The sequence below is a fragment of the Anomalospiza imberbis genome, chromosome 4 (genome assembly GCF_031753505.1).
Source record: "Anomalospiza imberbis isolate Cuckoo-Finch-1a 21T00152 chromosome 4, ASM3175350v1, whole genome shotgun sequence".
Taxonomy (NCBI): domain Eukaryota; kingdom Metazoa; phylum Chordata; class Aves; order Passeriformes; family Viduidae; genus Anomalospiza; species Anomalospiza imberbis.
This window is the reverse complement of record NC_089684.1, coordinates 43,778,980-43,800,176: the sequence shown is the minus strand read 5'-3', so window position 1 is coordinate 43,800,176 and position 21,197 is coordinate 43,778,980. Positions and strand designations below refer to the sequence as shown.

The following is a 21,197-nucleotide window of genomic DNA, read 5'->3' as shown; positions in this document are numbered from 1 at the left end:
ATTTCAGTTCAGGAATCCTAATCTTCCCCAGAACTCTAGGAAGTGACTGTTCAGTTGAGGGGAGTTCTGGATAGATATTTTTTAAAGAAATAGAAAATAGGAGACAGTCCACATGATGACTCACCTGCCTTAAGAAAAAAATTGAAGAAAAGTCATTGTAAATGGGAAAAGAGAGTCAGATGATACAGTCACATGGCCTCAACTGGTCATTTCAGAGGAGTGACTGAGCATAAAAGGATCCTGTAATGCATTGGTGGGTGGTTGTTGTGTGGGATTGGGAGGGTCTTGATAGCAGCTGTCAAAAGTAAGGGAGACCAAGGGTTTTGTATCTTGAAGACAGAATAATCCAGATACATACCATGACCTACAGAAGAAAAAAAAAATTGGAGAAATTATGTTTTGTGGACTTAAGAAAAATGCACATCTGAAAATCCTGAGTGTGACTAAGTTACATTTTTTAAGGGCTGTGCAAGATGGCTGGGTGTGATGAGGCAGTGATTTTACTCCTGCCTGAGCACTAGTGTGAGTGACAAGCTGTATTACTGTAGCTCTTTTGGACAGGGAAGTCCCCTCTGGTTCTCCCCAATATTTTGTAGCTCCAGGTTGTAAAAATCCTCATGTACCTCTGTGAAGTCCTGTAATATTAAATGGATGACTTCATGGGTGTGAACAGGCAATGACAGCCACGAGGCATGACTAAAGGTGTTTCAGATGCTTAAGTCAGACCTGCCCATGCAGCATTGGCTCATGAGGATAACAGAGACCTGCAAGCTGCTTTCCATGTAGGCAAAGGTCAGTGTTTGGTAAGTTCCAATTCTTGATGTGATATTTAAAACCATAAACTTTAGTACATGTGCTGCTGCCAACTTCAGCTCTGGTTCTTTTCTATTCCTTAAAAACTCGTGGCCCTCAAATCCACCAAATGGTGTGTGTGAGGGATTATGGCCTATGACAGTGCATAAGCCTTTGTGTGCTTTTCATTTTTGTGATATATTTCAATATCTGAGCTAGTATCTGTTACCCAGTTTCTAGTTTCTGTGCTTATCAGTTGTGGCTCCAGAACACGTCCTGGCACACAAGTACTGCTGTTGGCACTTGGTTGTGATGACAGAAAATAATCTTGCTAAAGAGTGGGAGGCCCTCTGCAGCCTAAATTCAGGTTTTAATTTCTTGATTTGTTCCTATGATCATGCCACGCCTCTGGTAGCATTTGTAATGAGAATGAAAGAATTAATCACTTGTTTTTTGAGTTAAATTCAGATCTTTTCAGATGAGGCTCTCCTTTTGCATTAGAGTAGCTAGCTCAGAAAATCCCGGAAGAATTTTCTGTGTTTGAAGTTAATTAGTTGTCCAGAAATAGGTGTTTGCAAACAGGATTATGGATTTTCCTTCTTACTGTGAAACAAAGGAATATTCTGTGTTTATCAAAGTCCGTCCACTGAAGTGCAGCACGTGTGTGTGATGCTGCCATGGCAGCCTGCTTATTGTGATTGTCTGCTACAAAAATAGAACAGGAATCTCTGTTTTTCCCGTTAGAGGTTCTCTCCTGTCTTTAGCAGTGTGTTTGTTAATGGTTTGAGGCCAAGATATGAAGTAGCTTAACTCCAATTTCCAATTACTTATTAACCTAAAATAACTTAGTTATTAATCATGCAAGGAGCAGAAGTGTAACATAGTCTGTAAAGACTCCAGGATCATCACATTCCCTGCCTGTTCTAAAGAAATTATTGTTACGCTTTCACTCAAGAGGTGAAACAGTATTACCAAGCTGTGACTTGTTCATGGATTTCCAGGCCATGCAAACTATGCTGATTATGAAAGACAAAAAAATAATTTTCTCTGTGCATTGATTATTTAATTTCTATGAAAGGGATCAAAGTCTTCTGTTTCTTGGAGTTGACAGTAAAGTAGTTTCTGCTCTGTGGCCCTGAGGACCTAATTCCCCTCCCCATACCTGTTCCCAGCCTGCAATGACCAGTCCTTCCCAACTACTCAGCAGGTAATTTTGTGTGACTCAGATGAGGTCAAAACTTGCCCATTGGTAGGAAGAGTTCAAGGGTGAGAGAGAGAACTAGAAACAAACCAGAGCCACGTTGCCCAGGCCAAGGTAAGGACCAACACACCTGGTTTTACTGGAAATGGGAACTGTAGTTTTTTTACTACAATTAGAGGTTTCTCTGCTTTATGGTATTAATTTCTTACTGAGACATCTTTGCATGAATCTAAGTACTTTAAGCATTGGGTTTTCAAAATTTGGTTATAAACTTAAAAAAAAAAGGAAAAAGAAAAAAGCTATCCCTAGAAATCTGAGGTTTTGTTTGCTTTTTAAGTTGAAATGTTTGGGGTCAGGATGAAGCCTGATTTATCCTTGTTGGGGGAGGGTTAACATCACATTTTGCTGTTGCAAGCCAGTAGTGTAGTCTTCAGTCATAAAAATACTCGAGTACCTCCTGGTGCCCAATAGCTTCACGGTGTGAGTGTCCAGCAGGGTGGCAGACTTGTCAAAAACAGATACATTACCTTGGGTTAGAGACTTAAGGAATCAGGCTGCTATTGCTCTCTGCTCCAGCTCTCTGATCCCAGAGCACCAGGCAGCGTGCTCAAGTATCTGAAGCTGGGACAGGAAAAAATCAAACCCCTGGTTTTACAGCAGTTGGGAAGCTGTGTGGGCTTGTGCTAAACTGTCCCACTTGAGATGGAGCAGCTCCAGAAACTGAGCTTGGCATGAAGCTCCAAGTCTCAACACAGAGCTGCTATGCTCTTGTGAACTGAGTAAAAAAACCTTGCATGTTTCTTCCCTCCTGTTTTGAGTGACTCTCGATGTTGTAAATACCAATTAAATCCTTGTGTCAAGGATTTTTTCAAGGTGCAAAGCCAGAAACTGCAATACAAACTTTAATCCCAAACACCAGGCTTGCTGTGGTGTGTGTTTGGCAGTGTGTCTGTCTCTGGAGAGAAGTATACCACAGGATAGTATATGATCAGGAATCAAACATTTGAGTATTTGAGTCCGTTCTGCCTCTCCCTAACATCAAATTATATAAAGCAAAAGGAACTTGATATGAATCAGTGCAATAGGATGCACTGAAGAAAAGTCATTTTAAATGGGAAAAGAGAGGATGGGTGTGAAAATAGGAAAATAGGGTGGGTGTGAAGGCAAATTCAGGTTTGGCGTTTTTCATGCTCTTCTCTGTGGCCCATTAACTTCTTGTTTTGGGGTTGATCTGGTGAATAAATTATTTGCTGTAAACAGATGGGCAAACCGTAGGAATGGTGAAGGTGTGTCTTGGTTCAATTCTTTTTTCTAGCTTAAGCATCTGCTTATGTAATTTACAGCTGAGCAATTAAAGTAAGAGGCCATGTTTTCCTTCTTACAGATGCAGCTCTTGCCCAATAATATTTATAAGGGTATTACACAGTTCAGCAAAAATAACTGTGTGGGGTTAAGGGATCAAGCTGTGCTGTCACAATTTGTCATAATGTTCTAAATCTGTGTAATGATCTGACGGATTGTACCAGTTATTCCCCCAAACACTGAAGATGGGCATGTATCTGAGGGAAATCATACTTTATCCAATGGATTAGGAAACAGAAGAGGTTAAAACTTAACAAGTGCTTTCGGCACAGGATGTTTCACGGAGTGTCACCAGACGGTTCCAGGGAGTCGGCAGGTTGCCTCCCTTGGTCAAGTGAGTGATTAAAGCGTTAACCGGAGCCTCCTGGAGGTGGAACCGTGACTAAGGGCGGGCTCCTGTCAGCGCTTGGAGAAAGGAAAGTGGTAGGTAAATATTCCCGACGTGCACCGAGGTGCGGGGAGTGTCCTGGGCTTCCAGCATTCCCAGTTTGTTGAGCGAAGTAGTCATTAACAGCTCGGTGGGTCCCGAGCCGCGGCAGAGGCGGCTGTCTGCCCTGGCCATGCTGCCATGCCTCTTTCGGGGCTCAGGGAAAGGCATGTGAAACTCCTCCCGCGCTTCTCCTGCCCGGAGCGCCCGGCCAGGTGAGTGCCAAGGACGGCTGGAGCTGTTCTGCTCGCTGTGAAAGCTGCGCTGTCGGGGGAAGCGAGGTCCCTCGCAGCCACCCGGAACTCCAGGCACACTCCTCTGGGGTCTCTCGGGTGCCGGGGGGAAGGAGAAATGCTCGACAGAAGTTCCTAAAGGCTTGGTGAGAGCCCGCCGAGGTTGGGGCGGGCGGGTCACGGCTAGTGCCGCTCGTCGACGTGCCCTTCCTTCGGTACGGGAGTGATTTGGGAGCGACATCAGTGACCTTGTGCGCTCTTTTCGGCGCCTAAAAACGGCCCGTGCCGGTCGGCTGCGAGCAGAAGGTAACCTCTCCTCCCAGAACGGGGTAACAGTGTTTGAAAGGGATGTGTGCGAGCCCCGCTCCAGCAATGCCCGAGGGGAGGGAGCGTGTCTGCCTCTCCTGCGTTGTGCCTGGGAAAGTTAAGGGGCCGTATTCACATAATCCAATTTACTGCTGTTTTTGTCAAATCCCATTCCGAGCCTGCCTGAGCAGAGGGCTTATGCTGTGATTTGTACTCAAGGAGTGCTCTTAATGCTCTGTACTGAACAGCTAATTATTAAAATAAGGTGTGAAGAAATCTGAAAGCTGAAGAAAAAAACAAAGCCCTTTTTTTTTTTTTTTTAGTGGGGAAAACACAGTTGTTCAAAGTACTTTGTTTTAATTACCACCTTTTTCTTTGGTGGTAGGGACATCTAACTTAAATAAAAATAAGAAAAAAGGGGAATGTGAAGTCCCACAACTAGAGTATGTGACTAGTAAAATTATTCTGCTGATACTGAGTTTATCTATTTGAATAAATCTTAAATTCATCTTTATAGAAACCAATCAGGATCGAAAAATTTGCTGAATACCAGACACTTGTGAGTTTAGAAGATGACTCAGCTGGACATGGTGTTGTGCCTATGTACAAAATATTCCATGTGTGTCTAGTTGATAGCTGAGTTAACAGGCAGCTGAACCTTGTGCTTTCTGTAAAAGAAACGGAAGAGGTTTGCCCTATCCTGACTTTCTGTGGGTTTGGAAGAGCTTTGGGGAGCACTGGGTTAAAATACCTAGGGGTCTTTGCTGAGGTTTGGGGTTTTAGTTTCTCTAGCATTGGCAGAAGCTCTGTGTAGTGTACTGCACTCTGTGGGCCCAGTCTTAATATATGGATGTGCCAGAGAGCACATCCAGGCTGTTACAGGATCTGAGTAAGCCTTGCTGCTCCTGCTTGGCTCAGTTCTGGATCCCAGGTGTCCCTCTCCTTCCAGTCCTCCTCTGCAGCTGCCTGTCCTTGTCTAAAAATCTGTTTAGCCATTTGCTCTTAACTTCTGCTTTGTCATTCCTGCACTCTGGTCTGTCCCCTTAAGTAAGTGACTTAAATATCACTGTCCTGAATAAAAGGGAGCAAGTCCTCTTATCTGCGTCTGTACAGACACTTGGACTTTTTCTTTGGGAAAAAACCCCCACATTTCAGGTAAGATATGAATCTTACAGACAAGTACAGCTCATTACCTTTGTGAAATTTGTCTTGTGCCCTGACGTGTTGATGCTCTTGCAGCTTTGAAATGTGCACTGATCTGTTTTCCCTTTGCTTTTCCTAGACTCCTCCAATAGTTGCACTCTTCCTCTAGAGATGCTCAGTTTGCAGCTCCCCCAGTTTTCAATTCCTCCTGACCTTCCCTTTGCTTTCCTTCACGATGTATTTCAGGCTTCAGTCTTCCTCCAAGCATTATGTTTATACTTGGTTAAGTCTCAGGCTAGCAGTTTAGTCCAGCCAAGATCCTACTTTCCAGGTGTAACCTACCTGAGGAAATTTTGCCCTTCTAGTTCCGTTTAACATAATGATAAAGACACCTGTGTGATACCAAGTAAATCAGGAGATGGCTTTGAATAAATGACACAGGCAGATATGGTTGGATTGGCTGGAAAATTAGCATGTTTGGTTAGTTCAAATCAAAGGGAGCAGTGGAAAAGGCATTTCACTTCTGTTTGCTTCCTCAGAAGGACTACAGGGAAGTGGCATGGAAAGCAGCAAGATAGCAAGAGGTGACTGGAAATCTAGCAGCTTTGTGGATTTAGGGAGCGCCAGTGCAAACATCCTGGCATCTGTTGTGTCAGGTACTGGTGTTGGGGAAGTCACTGCATGGTGGCAATCCACAGGTTTAGGTCTTGGCTAAAAAATAAGCCAGAATGTGCCCATGGGAAGGGTCCAGGGAGAAGAGGTTCACCTCTGGAGTGAGCTGGTGGTGTGTAAGTGTTTGGTACAAGGCTGATAAGCACAGCAGATCACATAACTGAGGAGAACATAGTGAGAGCTGTGCTTCTCCCCCAGCTATAGGAGAGAAGGCTTTGTCCTGGATGTTGCAGCTGTGAGGGAGAGAAAGAGAAAGGCGTTAGTGAAGAATTATCCCCATCACCACCCACTCTTCCAGTTAGCTTTATTTTCAGCATTTTCATGGCACCCAGCTGATTTAAAATCTGTTCAAGTTGTTTAAAGCAAATAATTTACTAGGAGCCATCCACTGCATATGAAAACACAGTGTTCATCTCTTTTGTGTGTGTGTAAAGGTCATTTCTCTCCATGTGCAGAGATCAGCTTTTTCTTTCAGATGAATCATTTTAAGGCCAAATAGTATAGAAGAGTGCACCCACAAGCAGTGAAGCAGTGCTGGAGCTTGCCAGTGTTGCTGCTCTAGTTATTAGAGGTGACTTGGCTATCCACTGCTCTTAACGTGCTGTTTCCTGAGAGGTGCGAGGAAGCTGAAGTGAACATTTAGTTATTCAGGTGCCAAAGTACATAAACTCCTCTGCATCTTGTAGAAATGGCTTGAAATTACACTGACACAGGCAGCTGCTTCACTTAGAGGTCTTAAGTAAATCACATAAAATCAGATTTCAAGGTGTGGCCAGTGTTTACTGCAGTCATTTCAGAGGGAAAACCCAAGCAGTGGTATACAGCAGTGTATTCCTCACACACAAACTCTTGTCTGTACAGAAGTCCCTGGGCTTGTTTAGCTTGCAGGTATGTTTTTGTCTTGATGGATGTCACCCAAAGGACAAAGGGAGTGCTACTCTTTTCAGTGAGCTCCTGATAGAACACTGCTAGAAACACCAGCTGCTCGGGTAAAGTTCATTTTGGTAGGGCACTCTGGTTTTAGGGGTTATGAAATAACTTCCTGTATATTTTGTAGGGTGAAGATCATGGTTTTTATATGCAAAACTTGTCATTTGTCCACATATGTTATTTTTTAGAAGCTATTTATCTATGATTATGGAAAATTGGTGACATCTAAAAAAGCAGCTCAGTAGTGCAGTACACAGAGGTGAGGTGTTTACTCTTTGCCCAGCCATGATCTGTTCAAGGTTGAATGTTCCCTAAATCAGTTTTTGGAAGGCTGCTTGTCATGGGGACTATAGACAATCAACTACTTTGCAAATATCTTTGACCAGGCCCTGTCCAATGCAGTCTGAAATCAGATTCAAGTCAATCCCCTGGCATTAAAGGACAATGGACACTGAGTGCTGTGAGCCAAATTCCTCTGTCACCATGCCCAAATAAGAGAAACGGAAGTGGAATGATCAACTTCCAGTGCAGTCTTTGGAGATGTTACTGCTTTTTATGGGATTCTTTGAGGTATTTTTTCCCAGCCATGTGTGATGCCACTTGTTTAGTTAACTCCTCAGTCTTCCTTTTATTCTGGTACCTGGAGGTGAAGGCAAGAGCCTAGACTCCATAATTAAGTTTATTGAGGAATGCATTGTTGAAGTCTTGTGGCTCTGGCTCATTGCCTGCATAATAGGCTTGAATCCCAATGTGGAGATCTGTAAATTGTATTGCTACCTCCCTGAAATTACCTTCTTGTTCTCTCTTTGCTATTCCACTTGCTTTCTGGGTGTGCTGCAGGACAGTGCTAACCATCACCACTCCTTCCCTTGCCTAGTTTTAGGAATCTGGATGAGGGGGGTTGGCAGAGTCACAGTGTGTTTTGCTGACCCTGGGTAATGCCGTGTCCATAGTGGACACAGGGATCCTGGCCAGTACATGGGTTGCTGTCTCAGACTGCTAACAACTCAAACATAATCCTGGAATTGAAGTAGTCCTAAAACTACTTGAGAAAGTCCTGGTAGTGCTTAGGATTTAAGGTACTGTTATACGCTTTATGGGAATGGCTTATGGCTTTTTTTATTAGGAGTGGGAAATACTTGGGTATTAAGGCAAAGTATGAAGTAGTCAAAATATGGTATAATGAGCCCTCAGCTTCAGTGTCCCAGCCTGTGTCACTTAGCAAACTTAAGCTTTGTGCTTGATTACTATTCCATCTTTTGTAGTAGCAGTAGTAGATGCATTTACTTTTTTCACCTTTTGCTTAGATTCATCTCTTCTGAGTAAATGAAGAAAGTGACTATGAAGGCACAGCATCTGCCTTCTGTTTTCATCAATGAAGAGAAGTTCGTAACCAGGTAAATTATTAAAACACTGACTATTTAATGAGTTTGCTGCTTTCTTTCAAGTTATTCCACCTTTTTTCCTTGACAGGGGATTCTGTAGACAGCTGAGCCTGTAGCCACAACAATCCCTACCACTTAGTTAGTTTAACCTGTCTACAGAACAGAGTTGGCCTTGACATGGAATTAAAAGAACAGAGCATTAAGCCTTTGAGTTTGTGATTTTTGTTCCTTAAGGAGAACAACCCTTCTAGAGGATTCTGAAATAAAATTACAGGTTAGGAAAGAAGACCTTCCTGTCTTGGAAATCAGTTGGAATTCACCATAAGTTCCAGAGTTGAGCTCAGCTTGTCTGCAGCTTGGGGTTTGGCAGCCCCAGATTGCAGGGTATCCGTGCAGAAAGACTTTTGGGCTGCTAGCTCTTTGCTGTGGTCAGAGGAAGTGTCTCTTGTAGAAAAAGATTGGAATTACAGTCTGTCATTTGTGGGATGCTTTTCCACAGTTCAGTCTCCCTGGGAGGAATCTTTCCTACTGCTGCCCCAAACTCTGAGCCACCTGGCATTTAGCTCCATACCCCTTCTTACGGAACTGTTTTTCCACTGTTGACAAGAGCACAGGAGCTGGAAGGAGAGCCTCTCTTCTCTCTTCATTTCCATCGCTCTTGATCTTCCCATGGGAAAGAAACTACCTGTGGACTCAACCAAGGATGGGTCTGGAATGGAATTTATCGTGCTGCAGGAGAGATTTGCTCCTGACTCCTCATACTTTCCTGTGTGGCCTGGGCAACACTGTTTTCTCCCTTTTCAAGGAAGGGTGTCAGGGCTTTGCCCAGAGCACACAGGCAGCAGATGCATCACTCCCTTTCTCTTCAAGAGTTGTTCTCTTTATACTGCTGCTAATTTGGGATGCAGTGCTTTTGTGTCAGAGGTAATTAATGTGTGTGAACTTGGCATGCAAGAGCGTTTGGAAATGTACCAGGTGAACCAGTGTCTCTGGGGCTTTATTCCTTTATGTACTTGCCTGTTCATGTGGTGAAATGTGCATCCCAGTTGAGACCTTTCTGCATGACAGCCACGGTTTAAACTTTCTTCACCTTGCATCAAGGGAAATAAGTGTTTCAAGAACCACTGACATTTCATATGCACTCAGGCTTGCTTCCAGTGCAATTTCCAGACTGTCATCCCTCATCTGTACATTGAATCTGCTGTTACACTACTTCTCTTCCAGTTCTATCCTGCAATCTTGCTGATGGGGCAAGCTTGCTGTTTGGGAATTGCACAATGGCTGGATCAAAAGGCTGACCAAAGGTTGTGGGATGATTCGGCTGACTGAACTGCTGTGTCTCCAGCATAACCGCCATAAATATTCAGGGATTGTGTGTAGGGCTTGGGCAGGAGAGAGCACAGGTGAGCTGTCCTGGGTTAGTGCTTCCAGAGAGCAGCCTGGGCTCTGTTGTGGTTTACCACTGGGGCACCTGATCTTGCTGGTCCTTTGTATCCCACTTTTGCTACTGAACAAAGTGGTGAATCTGCAGTGCATGTTATGTTTTTGGGGTGAGTTGTTCTGCCAGTTACTTGGTTTTGGTTTCTGTTAATGGTTGTGTTTGGTTGTTGTCACAACAGCTGCTGATTTTCCAGACACCAAACTCAGCAGAGATGGCATCTGTCTCTAGGTTAGGGCAGCAGGAAGATGTGTTACAGTAAGACTACTCCTGGAACTAGGCTGCACATATTCCCTTCTGGGACTAAAAAAAGGAAAATGTTTTTTTTCTCTTATGTTTCTACTACACAAGGACAAACAAGTCATAGTGAGCTGCTGTTAATCTCTCCCTCAGGGCTTTTCTAATTGCTTGTGTGGTTTGTCACTGTTGGTTGCACTAATGCGAGGCTGAAACCCGAAAGATTTACTTACGCAAACTTCTGAGGAAGGTAATGGCAAGTTTTTCTAGACAAGGCAAGAAACTGTGGAAATCTTGAGAGCTTGTTCTGAGAAACAGAATCTGCTTCAGAGATGACCCTTACCAGACCACTTACTGCTGTTAGTCTATGGTTTTATTTGCCTTTGCAGTCAACATGGACTAAGAGTAATAGGTGGGCTTCAGAGTGTGACCCAAGTCCTTATGTATTTCTAATCCATCTTCAGGGAGCTCACCTTCCCAACTTCCTACTTGGAAAAAACTTGTGAGATAACAGCTGTCAATAAAATGATTACCAAATGATGTGAAGTACAGAGACTTGAGTTTGAAGCACCTCTTGAGCAGGATCAACAGGTCTGTCACAACATCTGTCAGACAGAACTGCCTATCTCCTACTTGCCTGGTAATCCTGAGTTGCATCTGGAGCTTGCCTGTGTACGAGGCCAAGGCGTGCTTCATCTTGCTTGCCTGTAGCCAGCGTGATCAGAACTGGGCTTGCATCTGATTCATATCCAAATCTATTTGCATTTCCTTTTGGTGGGATGACCTGAATGCAGTCCCTCACAGCTCATGAGACACAAAGAACTTGGAATGAGCTATTTCAACCCAGTGCTTTTGCCACCAGTATTCTGAGGATTGAAGACCAAAGTAAGTTGAAGTAGATGTTGACAATCCTTGTTTAGAATCCAGTTGATAAAGCTAGTTAAATTTTTTTTTTTTTTTGTGTAGGATTGCAGTAATGTAAAGTAAATAATTTACATCCACAAAATTAGCAGGGAATGCAGTGAACCTTGAGTTTAGTGCTGCAGCCTCTATCCTCATGTTACCTCCTAGGTAAAAACCCAGTTGATCATCTCCCTTCTCACCATGGGAAAAGGCTCTCAAAGCAACAGGACACTGTCCTGTTTATTAAGTGGAGAGGGAGGGATAGGTATGCCAGGGAAAGCTTTCCCTGTTCATACTCTGCACTGCCCTCTGCCCCATGCACAGCCTGGACACGTAACCTGCCCTTCTGGCTGTCCCTGGTTCCTGTCTGGTGTGGGGACACCTGGGCCCAGGGGAAAGCCACGTTCCTGGGGCCTGTCCCCATGTTAGTCTGTCAGCTCCTCTGAGGCACTTCTTTATTTAAAATTGGTGGAGGAGTTGTAATAGTGTTTCTGATGGTTCATGAGTTCTGGTAGCTTCAGCAGCTCTCTGAGGAACGTGTGCTGCAAAGCTCGCAGGTGCTGTGTGTTCGATCTGTGCGCCTGCTGTTCCAACAGCTCCCACCAACGTGGAAATAACAGGCACTATTTGTAAACAAACTCGGTGTCCTCACACATCACTGTGAGGCAGGACATGAAACCATTGTAATCGTTAGTCCACAAGGAAGAATTTGTATGCTTCCATGCAGTTGTTCCCCATGGTTAACCACCTCTGCTGGTGGGAATTGCTCGCTTGAATTACAGTCTGAGTCGTCTTTAAATGGTGTGGGGAAGAGTGTTTCATTCCTGATGGCCTTGAAATGCATTTCACTTAATTCTGTCATTGTTCAGCCCTCCATAGACTGAGCTGCAGCTGGCTTGGTCTCTATGGCTCCTTGATTGTTGGCAGAGGTTCTCTTCATCTCCTTCCTTTCTCCCCTCAGCAAAGACGTGGTGCAAAGCTGTTTTGTTTCAGACAGAAGGAAATAGAAATGTTAGACATCCCATAGGTGTTTGGAGATAGAAAAAGTATCTGAAGCAGTATGAAAACTGAATGGAAGCCATCATGCAGGGAAAGCCAAGTGTAGCCTAGTTAAAGTAACCTGCAGCATTGGTGCATGGGGATGTTGTTCTGTTTGCTTCCTCCTCATGACTGCTACAGAGGTGCAAAGTACGAGCTATGCTGGGACAGTGTTATTAAGGTCATGTGAGACTGACTAATTAATTTCCTCTGGGTCTTTAAAGAAGCAGCTTATGAGCAGCAGTAACTTGCTCATAAAACAGACAAAAGTTTACTCTCAGAAAATGATGAATGGATCATTAATAAACCTATACAAGGATGCAGTGGGTAGCACAGTTATGGGGTGTTACCCTGCCACATACCACCTGCATTTTACAGAGATGTTAATTTTTTTTTCATTATGATCTTTATTCTAGAGAGCAGCTCAGTTCTCTTCTGAAGAATTATAACTCTTACTATTCAGATCAAGAGAATCTGCAACTGAGATATAATCAGGTAAGGATTTAGGGGTGAGAAACTCCACTAATATGGACATCACAAATTAGTCCTCTCTTCTCCTCACAGCACTGGACTCCAGCTCCACTTGCTGTGGTGTTGTTGTTGCACAACCTGTTCCATCTAACATAATAAACCAAAACTGGTTTCCTGAACTGATCAGGTCAGCCTGCAGCTTTGGCTGTTTTGGAAATAGCTCAAAACTGAGGTTCCATGTTCTTCCAAGTAATCTGTTCCAGGGCTGTGTCAGCCTCAGCAATTTCATTGTATTCCTGTTCCTTTGAGGGGGAGATATATTATTAGTAGCAGCACTACTACTACTACTACTACTACTTATTATTATTATTATTATTATTATGCAGCACTAACTATTTCCCTGTTTTTTTCCAGCGAGAAGGGAGCACGCCGTTCATTGAAGGAATCCTCTCGATATTCTGGGGAGTGCGACATCCTATCCGATTAAAAATTCAGGATGAGAAGCAGATACCCTCTTTTGTAACCCTGAAGTCAACAGAGAATGTGGGGGTTTTCCCTAGTAAAAGGTAATGTATGAACTTCCCTAGGGAGGCTAGCATTGCAAGATAGCTCATGTTGTGGCTTCAATGGATATGGCTGGCTGCACTGGATATCCCAGATTCCCCATAGGTTGTGGTGGTTGCTGGACAGCAGAGCCTTTCAACAGCTTCTTCTGGGCAGGAAGGTGTGTGTTTGTAGCACCTGTGTTTGGCCCTCAGGCTGAGGCTGGAGGAGGCTGCTCTTTTACATGGGAACTGACTATTCCTATACAAGGACTGGGAAATGGATGTATATAAAAATATCAGAAAAGACCCAAACAAACCCCTCCCCTCACCCCGTGTTTCCATGTACACCTGATACTGGTAGCCCCTGAAAGGCCTCGTGTTGGTGCACACACTAGAGCATGAAGCCAAAATCTGGTAGGTAAGTGCTGAGGAATTGTCTGTCCCAGCTTACATTCCCAGGTATGTGAGGTCTGGAACCATTGTTGCTCAGGTGAAGTTTAAGTCAGGGAATGAATACTGGCTTTGTCGGTGCAAAATTTGGTGTAAAAACCTCTTAAAATGCCCACAGAGCAGCTGTTCCAGCTGCTGCCAATGACATTTTATATCCCAGTGTGTTGTGCTCAGCTGATGTAGGTACTCAATGTACTTTTTCTTTGTTCTGAACGCTGTTTCCCCAGCCTTGGTTGGTGAATTTGATGAGCTGAATCTGAATCTTGTAATACAGAGGCAGAGCCAATGTTCACCCTGAATGACTCCCTGATAAATTGAGTATTGCAGAGTTTATTTTTCTAATGACTTATTGTCTTAGGTTGTATGTGGGACATGTTGGAACTGAACCGGGGATTTAATTCTGCCACCTTTGCAGCTATGGAGTCCCAGTAAAGTCTTCTTCCCCATCTCTGGCTGTTGAAATTCAGGGATGAATTTTGACAGGAGTAACTAGGAAAGAACCTGAGTTTTAGGCAGATCTGGCTTTCTGTTTATCTTGACCAGGTCTGCTGGTGTGGGTGCACATGGCCTGCAGGGCAGTTCTTAAAAAACTTCTGACTGGTGGAAAACTATATGCTAAAGTAAACAATCATGATCCCACAAACGTGGGGCTGCCCTGACATGCTTTAAGGTATGCAGAGCAGCTTGGCTGTCTGATCTTAAATGAACTTGGTAAATGTGTGGAATACAACCAAGATCTTGTTTGTAAATGTAAATTGGGGGTAGCTGAATATTGTTGGGAATACAGATATATATATACATATGAAATTAATTTTTTAATATTGCACTACAAATTGGCTTATTCTCAGAGCAGTAACTGGCTGAAGACCTTATGCTGAAGAGTGTGGGCAATGATTTATGGAAATATTGACATGAATACAGGTTTTCTGAAAGGCTGGATGGAACTTCCTGCTCTCATACACAGCCAGTTTGGACAGCACGAGGGGCTGTGTGTAATTTAACCTGTGTAACAGACCTGTGTTCTGTAACTATTAAACAACAATATGTGTGTTTGGTGTGCCTGCCTGGTAGTCTGAGTGTGATTAATCCAGGGTGTTGCTGTAAAACAGATCAGGAATTACTACAAGTTGTTTAGGTTATGTCCTGATTGATGTTCAACAAGTTTTAAATTGGATGTGTTACATTTGGGATCCCTGGTCATACCATATTGTAATACCTGATTTTGTTATGACTTAAACTAAAATTACCATAAAATTACCATGCTGAAGTCTGTAAGTTGAGCAGGGACAGGAATGTAAAACATGACCCCTGGCCACAGGATAGACTGAAATCACTGAGTTAACAAGGAGCAGTCAATGATAACTATGTGTTTGGTCTTTCAGGGGAATGACTCGCTGGGGAGAATTTGATGACCTCCATCACATTAGCGGGGATACACTGAAATCTACTGAGGAACAGCCAGACCTCGAGCAAAGTTAGTGTCGGTGCTCTCAGGTTAACCAAAAATTCTGTGTTCTGTGACAGTACAAAAGGCATCTCACACATCAGGCCTTCCCTACCAGTGAAGGGAAGTCTCTTTGCTCTGTGTAACAAGTACTGCAAGCTGGGGAAACACCGACCTAGGGCTGGTTAGGCTGTGCAGGTGACTTGGTGAACAGCCAGTAGGAATGAGCTGTGCTTTTATCCAAGGGAGTAAAACAGCAAACTGCAACCAGTGCAATCAGCCTGTTCTTCATCATATGCCTAGGTCTTGTTCTTTTCCTGGTCCACCCCCCCAGAAAATAATAAATTGTAAATAGTGAATGAAGCCCTTCACCGAGAGCCTCCTTCCTCTGGGGGTGCTGGCAGGGAGTGGTGAGCAGCTGCACACGACATGTGGTTCTATTCTGTCCAGGTTATCCATGCTATGAAAGTCACACTCTTAAGTCCAGGAGGGAGCAGGAGCTTGACTGTGCCACCCTGCCCCGGACCAGCAGCGATGCCACGGTCGTGCGCAGGAGGACCAAGCTGCCCACGATAACCAGGACAGAAGTAGAAACTCACAGGTTCTCTATCAATGGCCACTTCTACAACCACGAGGTAGGAAATTTTAGGCTTGGCTTTGTCACCTGAGGGACAGGGAACCCTGTCCAGTGAGTTGTGCCTCATGCTCACGCCGTGGTGCGGCTGTTCTTGTCCCCAGACATCAGTTTTCACTCCGGCTTTTGGGTCAGAAACCAAAATAAGAATCAACAGCCAGATGAAGACCAGACAAGTGATAGAACAGTTGCTTCGTAAGTTTAAGGTAAGTCTGCTGGCAGGAGGAAGCGTGGCCGTGTTCTGGAAACGTTCATTCCGATGTGCACTCCAGCACTGTGGGAAGGATGGGGAATAACTGAGCGAGGATAGTGCGTGGAGCAGAGTGTAAAAAAAAAAAGGAAACCAGATGGACAATTTTAAATGCATGGGTTGGATTTATTTTACCAGTGTTTCGTGACTTTCAGAGGCCAGAAAAGTTTGACCGGGTGCGGCCATCGGAGAAGTGCAGAAGCGCTTCTGTCACCTCCCGCTCAGCGGGGCGAACGCCGCCGCGCTTCCGGCATTCCCAGGCAAAAGCTGCGCGTTATCCCTGCGGTGCTGCCCTCCCGCGGACAGCCCCGGGAACTGCGGCTCGCCTAAAACAACAGCGATGATGCCCAGCGTCTGTCTGGGACGGGCTTTCTCTTAGAGCCCCGCGTATGGAAAGATGCGGAAGGTTAGAGCTAAAAGCACTGCTTAGCGTCAGTGCCATGCTGTCTGAAGCTACTTTTTTTTTTTTTTTTTTCCCTTGGAATTTCCTTGCAACCATCTCCCACCAACAACGTTGTGTGTGGTCAGAAGTAGCTTTGCCCTTACTGATATCTTGATTTTGCATGGCTGCTTAGTGTTTAATTTATACTTTAATGGTCTTAAAATTCCCATTTAACTTGTGTAGAGACTTCAGTATTGCGGAATTACTTTGTGTGGTTAGTAAGACTTGTGAGCATCTTGGAAGGAGAACTTGTAGGAGTAATAAAGGAGGGAATTAGACAGCAGGGTGCAAAGTTGTAGGGAATAAATTAAGTAAGTGTGCAAAGTAAGTGTTCAAAAGCTCTGCTGTTTTCTGAGTGTGGCTGTCAGGCACGAGGGTAGGTCACAGAGGTTTACCTTGATGGCAACACAAATAGCAGATCTACGTGTGATCTAAGAGAAGTAAGCTGTAGGAAGTCGTTAAGGATGCTGCAAGGACAGCAGGCAGGAAAGATCTGGGTTTCCAGTGTGTTACTGATTTGGGCAGCATGGGAACACAAGGGTTGGGGCTGGCACAGGGACAGTGGACATGGCAGCACAGCTTTCTGTCTTATCCAGATCCAGTATCATCTAACTCTTCTACAGACAGGATCCCTGTCTCAGACTTTGATCCAAATCTCTGAGCTGAGACACACAGGGAAAATGTGCTGAGAGGGAAGTGCTGGGAAGATCTGTGAGTCTGAATGGATTTTCTTTTTTTTTCACAGATAGAAAACAGCCCCCATGAGTTTGCACTTTACGTTATCCACGCTTCTGGAGGTAAGCCAGCCACTGCTGCCTGATCACTTCGGCTCTAATCATTCTCTGTGCATGTATGGAATGTGTCCCTTGGAGTAGCAGGACTCGTGCCAGGCCATGTCCTTGTTTGTGCACTGTGTGTGTGGTGTGGCATTTTGCCTTCTCAGGGACCCTTCAGAGATGTCTCCTCTGGAGAGGAAAAGCTGAATCAATGCATTGTGAGCCCTTTCTGCTGACAGCTTTGGATTGCATATGCTGAGTTCAAAGTACTCACTGTTCAGTGGGAAAAATTTACTTCCATAGCAGCTTACTCTTAACTTTTCCAGGAAAAGGGAGATTTGATCTTTATTATTTAATGGGAACACCTGAGAGAATAGGAGGGAACTGGGGGAGAAGGTATTTTAAATAACACAATATTAGGGACCTGTGAGGTATCTGGTAATTGCACTCGAGTCAGTATGGGATCTGTGTCAGGAAAAAAGGCTCATGACTGCAGGTGGTAGATGGAGCCCCTGTGGCATGTTCTGTGTTTTATGACACTGTTTATAAATTCCAGAAAAGAAGCGGTTGAGGAGCAGAGATGTTCCCTTGCTGCACAGGCTGCTGCAGGGGCCCTCTGAGAAGGTTGCCAAGTTCTTTCTCATGGATGGGGACGTGGAAGAGATCAGCAGTGATGTACGCATATCCTCACTTCTCATAGTTCATGGAGCTTTTCTCAATGACCACAGTTAGCAGTGCCTTTCTTGTCTTCTCCTTGTTAGGTTGCTCAGTACATTTCATTTCATCTTCCCTTTTTGGAATCCATTCTGCACAGAATAAATGAAGAGGAGGAGCAGGAGATTCAACAGACCACTGCAAGGTAAACAGACACAAAGGGAGGTGTCAGAGAGTCCAGGGCAATCTGTACAATTGTGGCCTGGCTCATGAGGAGAACATAGGGATGTAGCAGAGTAGAACACTGTGATGGGAAGGCTGAAGGGATCGGGAGGGCTTATAATCCTTTCCCTGTCCTGTTGCTCTTAAAGATTCCATAATTAATACTGACTATACAAAGAGTGGGGTCTTCAGAAAATCTGGACCCTCAGGGTAACTCCTCTTTTTTTTTGTTTGCTGTTTTCTCTCTGAGCCTTTGACTAGCTCGGTTTGTACTTGCTGCTATTCCCTTGGAAAGGGTAAATGCAGTACCACACATGGTACTATTTCAGTTCTGTAGCATTTAGGCCACACCAGTGCCAGATGTCCCCTTAAAACTTGAGGTGAGTGACAGGAGTCCCCCTGGCAGTAGCTCAAGATGCCCCACAGGTACAAGCCAGAGGAGCTCCCATATTTGTGAGCCTCTGAGTCCAAGAGCACTAAGAGGCTACAGCAGCCACAGATCTGTTACTGGATGATGGGCTGCTAATCATGTTGAATCAAAGTGTCCAGGAAACATTTAGAAAATAATAGACTTTGCCTGCATTGGGAAAGTTGGGCATGGAGTCAAAAGTTGGGAATGGACACACATGTGAGTAGTTTGTTGGAATTTGGGCTGAAAGTTTGCAGAGGTTATTTAAATGCCTTCTCCCTCTCAGGTACGTAAGAGAGAAGAGGCTGATCCAGCAACACCTTCGCAGTCGAAGTGTTAAAAAAACAGAGACTACGGTGTGATGGGACCGCCCTGGGGAACACTGGAACGGCCACAGGAACACCTGGGCTGCTGAAGGGCAGTCCTCCTGCTGCCTTCTGGGGCTGGGACTGAGAAGTGCTTCAGCCTCGGAGAGTGCCAAGTGGGAGAAGTCTCTGCTCACCATTAACTCCTGCAGCACCGGGGTGCAGGCTGGAAGCACCCACGGAGATGCACTACATCACCAAAACAGCAGATGCTGGATCTGGCTTGGAACTTAGGCAAAAACTCCCCTGAAAGCCCAAGGCTTTAAATCCTGCTGATGTGTGACCTGCTGCCAAGAGGCTGGTGTAGAAAAATACAGCAATAACCAATGTGCTGATAGAAAATATGCAAACTAGGAATATGTTTATCCCTCTGTTAAAGAAATATTGTATTATATTAGCAGAAAGCTTTTCAGTAGAGCCAAGTGGCAAAAGATATTTATGTATTTAAGACTGCAGGTAGAATATTCATTTAAGTTATAAAATATCCATGCAAGATGCCTGAAATCCACTGGCTTCAGGCTGGTGGATGCTGAAACTGCTTAAGCTTTGAGCTACTGTTAGAAAAACATAACTGGAAACCCTCCCACTTAGGAGCTGCTCAGCTCTTAGCAGTGACAGGGAATTTATTGCTGAAATACCTCGTGAACTGCAAAGTAAGAACAGACTAAACACTGTTGGGTCCTGAAAGGCATCTCAGTGGTTTTTGTAGCTGGAATAAGTGATTGTGCTCCTTCCTGTGTTTTCTGTTTGAAAGGGAATTGAGAAGTGCTCAGTGAGAGGCTGTGTGTTACAGCCATGGAGGGGCTGAGCCCACAGCCTCCCCAGGGATGCAGTTTGGCTCCACCCAGCCCCACGCAGGGCACAGCAGCCAGCTGCCAGCTCCTTCCTGGCTGAGTTGTGTTCAATGTTAGAGCTCCGGTTCAGAGATGTAAATAAAATAAATCTGTGCACAGCTCATTGTCCTCCTGCAGTAGCTGGTTGTTTTTACCTGGTGTCTGCGCCTTACCTCGGCTGCCTTTGTCTTATGTGGGTAACAAATAGTTGTGAGGGAGGAAAGGGATGTGCAGAACCTGCTGCCCAGAAATTGGATGGAGTCAATCAAACTGTAAAACTGCGCTGCCCGAAATCCTGTCACTGGGATGTGAATTCAGCAAGTAAAGGTGAAGGTGCTGATTGAAGCTCCTCAGGTTGGAGTAAGTGTGTTATTTCAAAGTACAGTTTATAATCCTGCCCAGGAAAATGGTTAGGGACAGGGGAGTACAGAGGGTAGAAAAGAATAATAATAAAAATAATTCACAGTTAAGAGGTAGGAATTAAATGACAGTTGGCTTGCAGCTGCATGTGAAAGTTCCTTGAAGCAGCAGGGTATGCCTCCAAGTGGAAGTATTGCAATACTAAATAATTTCTTGCACAGCAGAGTGGAAAAGAGGTGTTTCCAAGCAGGTTCTCCAATCACCTGTGTATGTCCACTCTTCCTAAAATAGGCCATTTTTGCCACCATCTGATGTTCAAGACTTGAATCCTTTTCAATTCTCTTGTCTTGCTGAATTGGGACTGAAAACTTCTGGAAGACAGTTCTGGGATAGGACACAGACCTGATGCTGTTGGCCAGGATTTCAGGGTGAGTGAAATCATGCTGTGACTCTTGTAGGGTTGGTTCTTTGTGAGTGCTGTGCTGTCTAAATGAACCATTTCTGACAAATACAGGCAAGAGCAGGCGAAGAATTTCTTCCAAGGTATTCTGGGACATTCAAGGAAACACAGCGAGGACACACAGGTGATAGAGGAAATGGGGGTCACTCGGGTTCGGACACAAGGCCGTTAACCAAAGAAACAGTGATTACAGTGTATATCTTACCTGAATTTGTACATTTGATCTCATTTGCACTTACACTTCATAAGCTTAGGATTTAAAATGCCTTTCTTTATTTTGTTCTGTGACTATTCGGGATAATATAATAATATTTCATACCAGAAGATGGTGACCACAGCCATACCCTGAATTTCCATCACTTAGCTTATTGTTTCAGTGGATTTCCATACGGGCCCTTAGCCTCCCTCTGAACTGAACATGCCTTTTTGTCACTTGCTTTGCTTTAAATGCTCCCTGTGCCATTTGTGTCACTTTTCCGGCGAGGACCTTCCCATGAACTGTACAGCTCCTTATGCTGACAGCATTTTTTCACTCCTTTTGATGAGTTCTGGACTCTGGAAAAAGGAAAGTCCCTGGGCTCAATAGTGTCAGGAGGGTGCCTGATGTGTTTGTGACCTGTTCAGTGAGGTGGCAGCAGCAGGGCCTGACTTATGACCTTGGCACGGTGTACACAACCCTTGTGTGCAGAGCACGGACACATTTATCACTGAATGCACATTTGATTTTGCTCTTCAGCTGAGCTGGCCTTACACTTGGTATTGGTCAGAAAAATACTGAAATACAGTTCTGGTAGGAAGAATCAGTATAATCTTTT

The 21,197-nt window shown here is 44.5% G+C and overlaps 1 protein-coding gene across 6 annotated transcripts; it reads left to right on the top strand.

Moving 5' to 3' along the window:
- The first annotated feature begins 1,584 nt into the window (after positions 1–1,584).
- On the top strand, positions 1,585–20,723 carry RASSF6 (Ras association domain family member 6). Of its 6 annotated transcripts, none has more exons than XM_068188146.1 (12): positions 1,586–2,107; positions 7,255–7,325; positions 8,374–8,463; positions 12,484–12,562; positions 12,953–13,104; positions 14,916–15,007; positions 15,428–15,612; positions 15,716–15,817; positions 17,049–17,100; positions 17,636–17,754; positions 17,841–17,938; positions 18,651–20,723. In XM_068188146.1, the coding sequence occupies exons 3-12, from the start codon at positions 8,393–8,395 to the stop codon at positions 18,724–18,726; spliced, it is 1,026 nt and encodes a 341-aa protein (XP_068044247.1). In that variant the 5' UTR covers positions 1,586–2,107; positions 7,255–7,325; positions 8,374–8,392; the 3' UTR covers positions 18,727–20,723. The 6 variants fall into 6 exon arrangements, with proteins under 6 accessions (XP_068044251.1, XP_068044247.1, XP_068044249.1 ...); XM_068188147.1 differs by lacking the exon at positions 1,586–2,107 and adding an exon at positions 3,979–3,997; XM_068188145.1 differs by lacking the exon at positions 1,586–2,107 and adding an exon at positions 6,713–7,125.
- Positions 20,724–21,197: the final 474 nt, after the last annotated feature.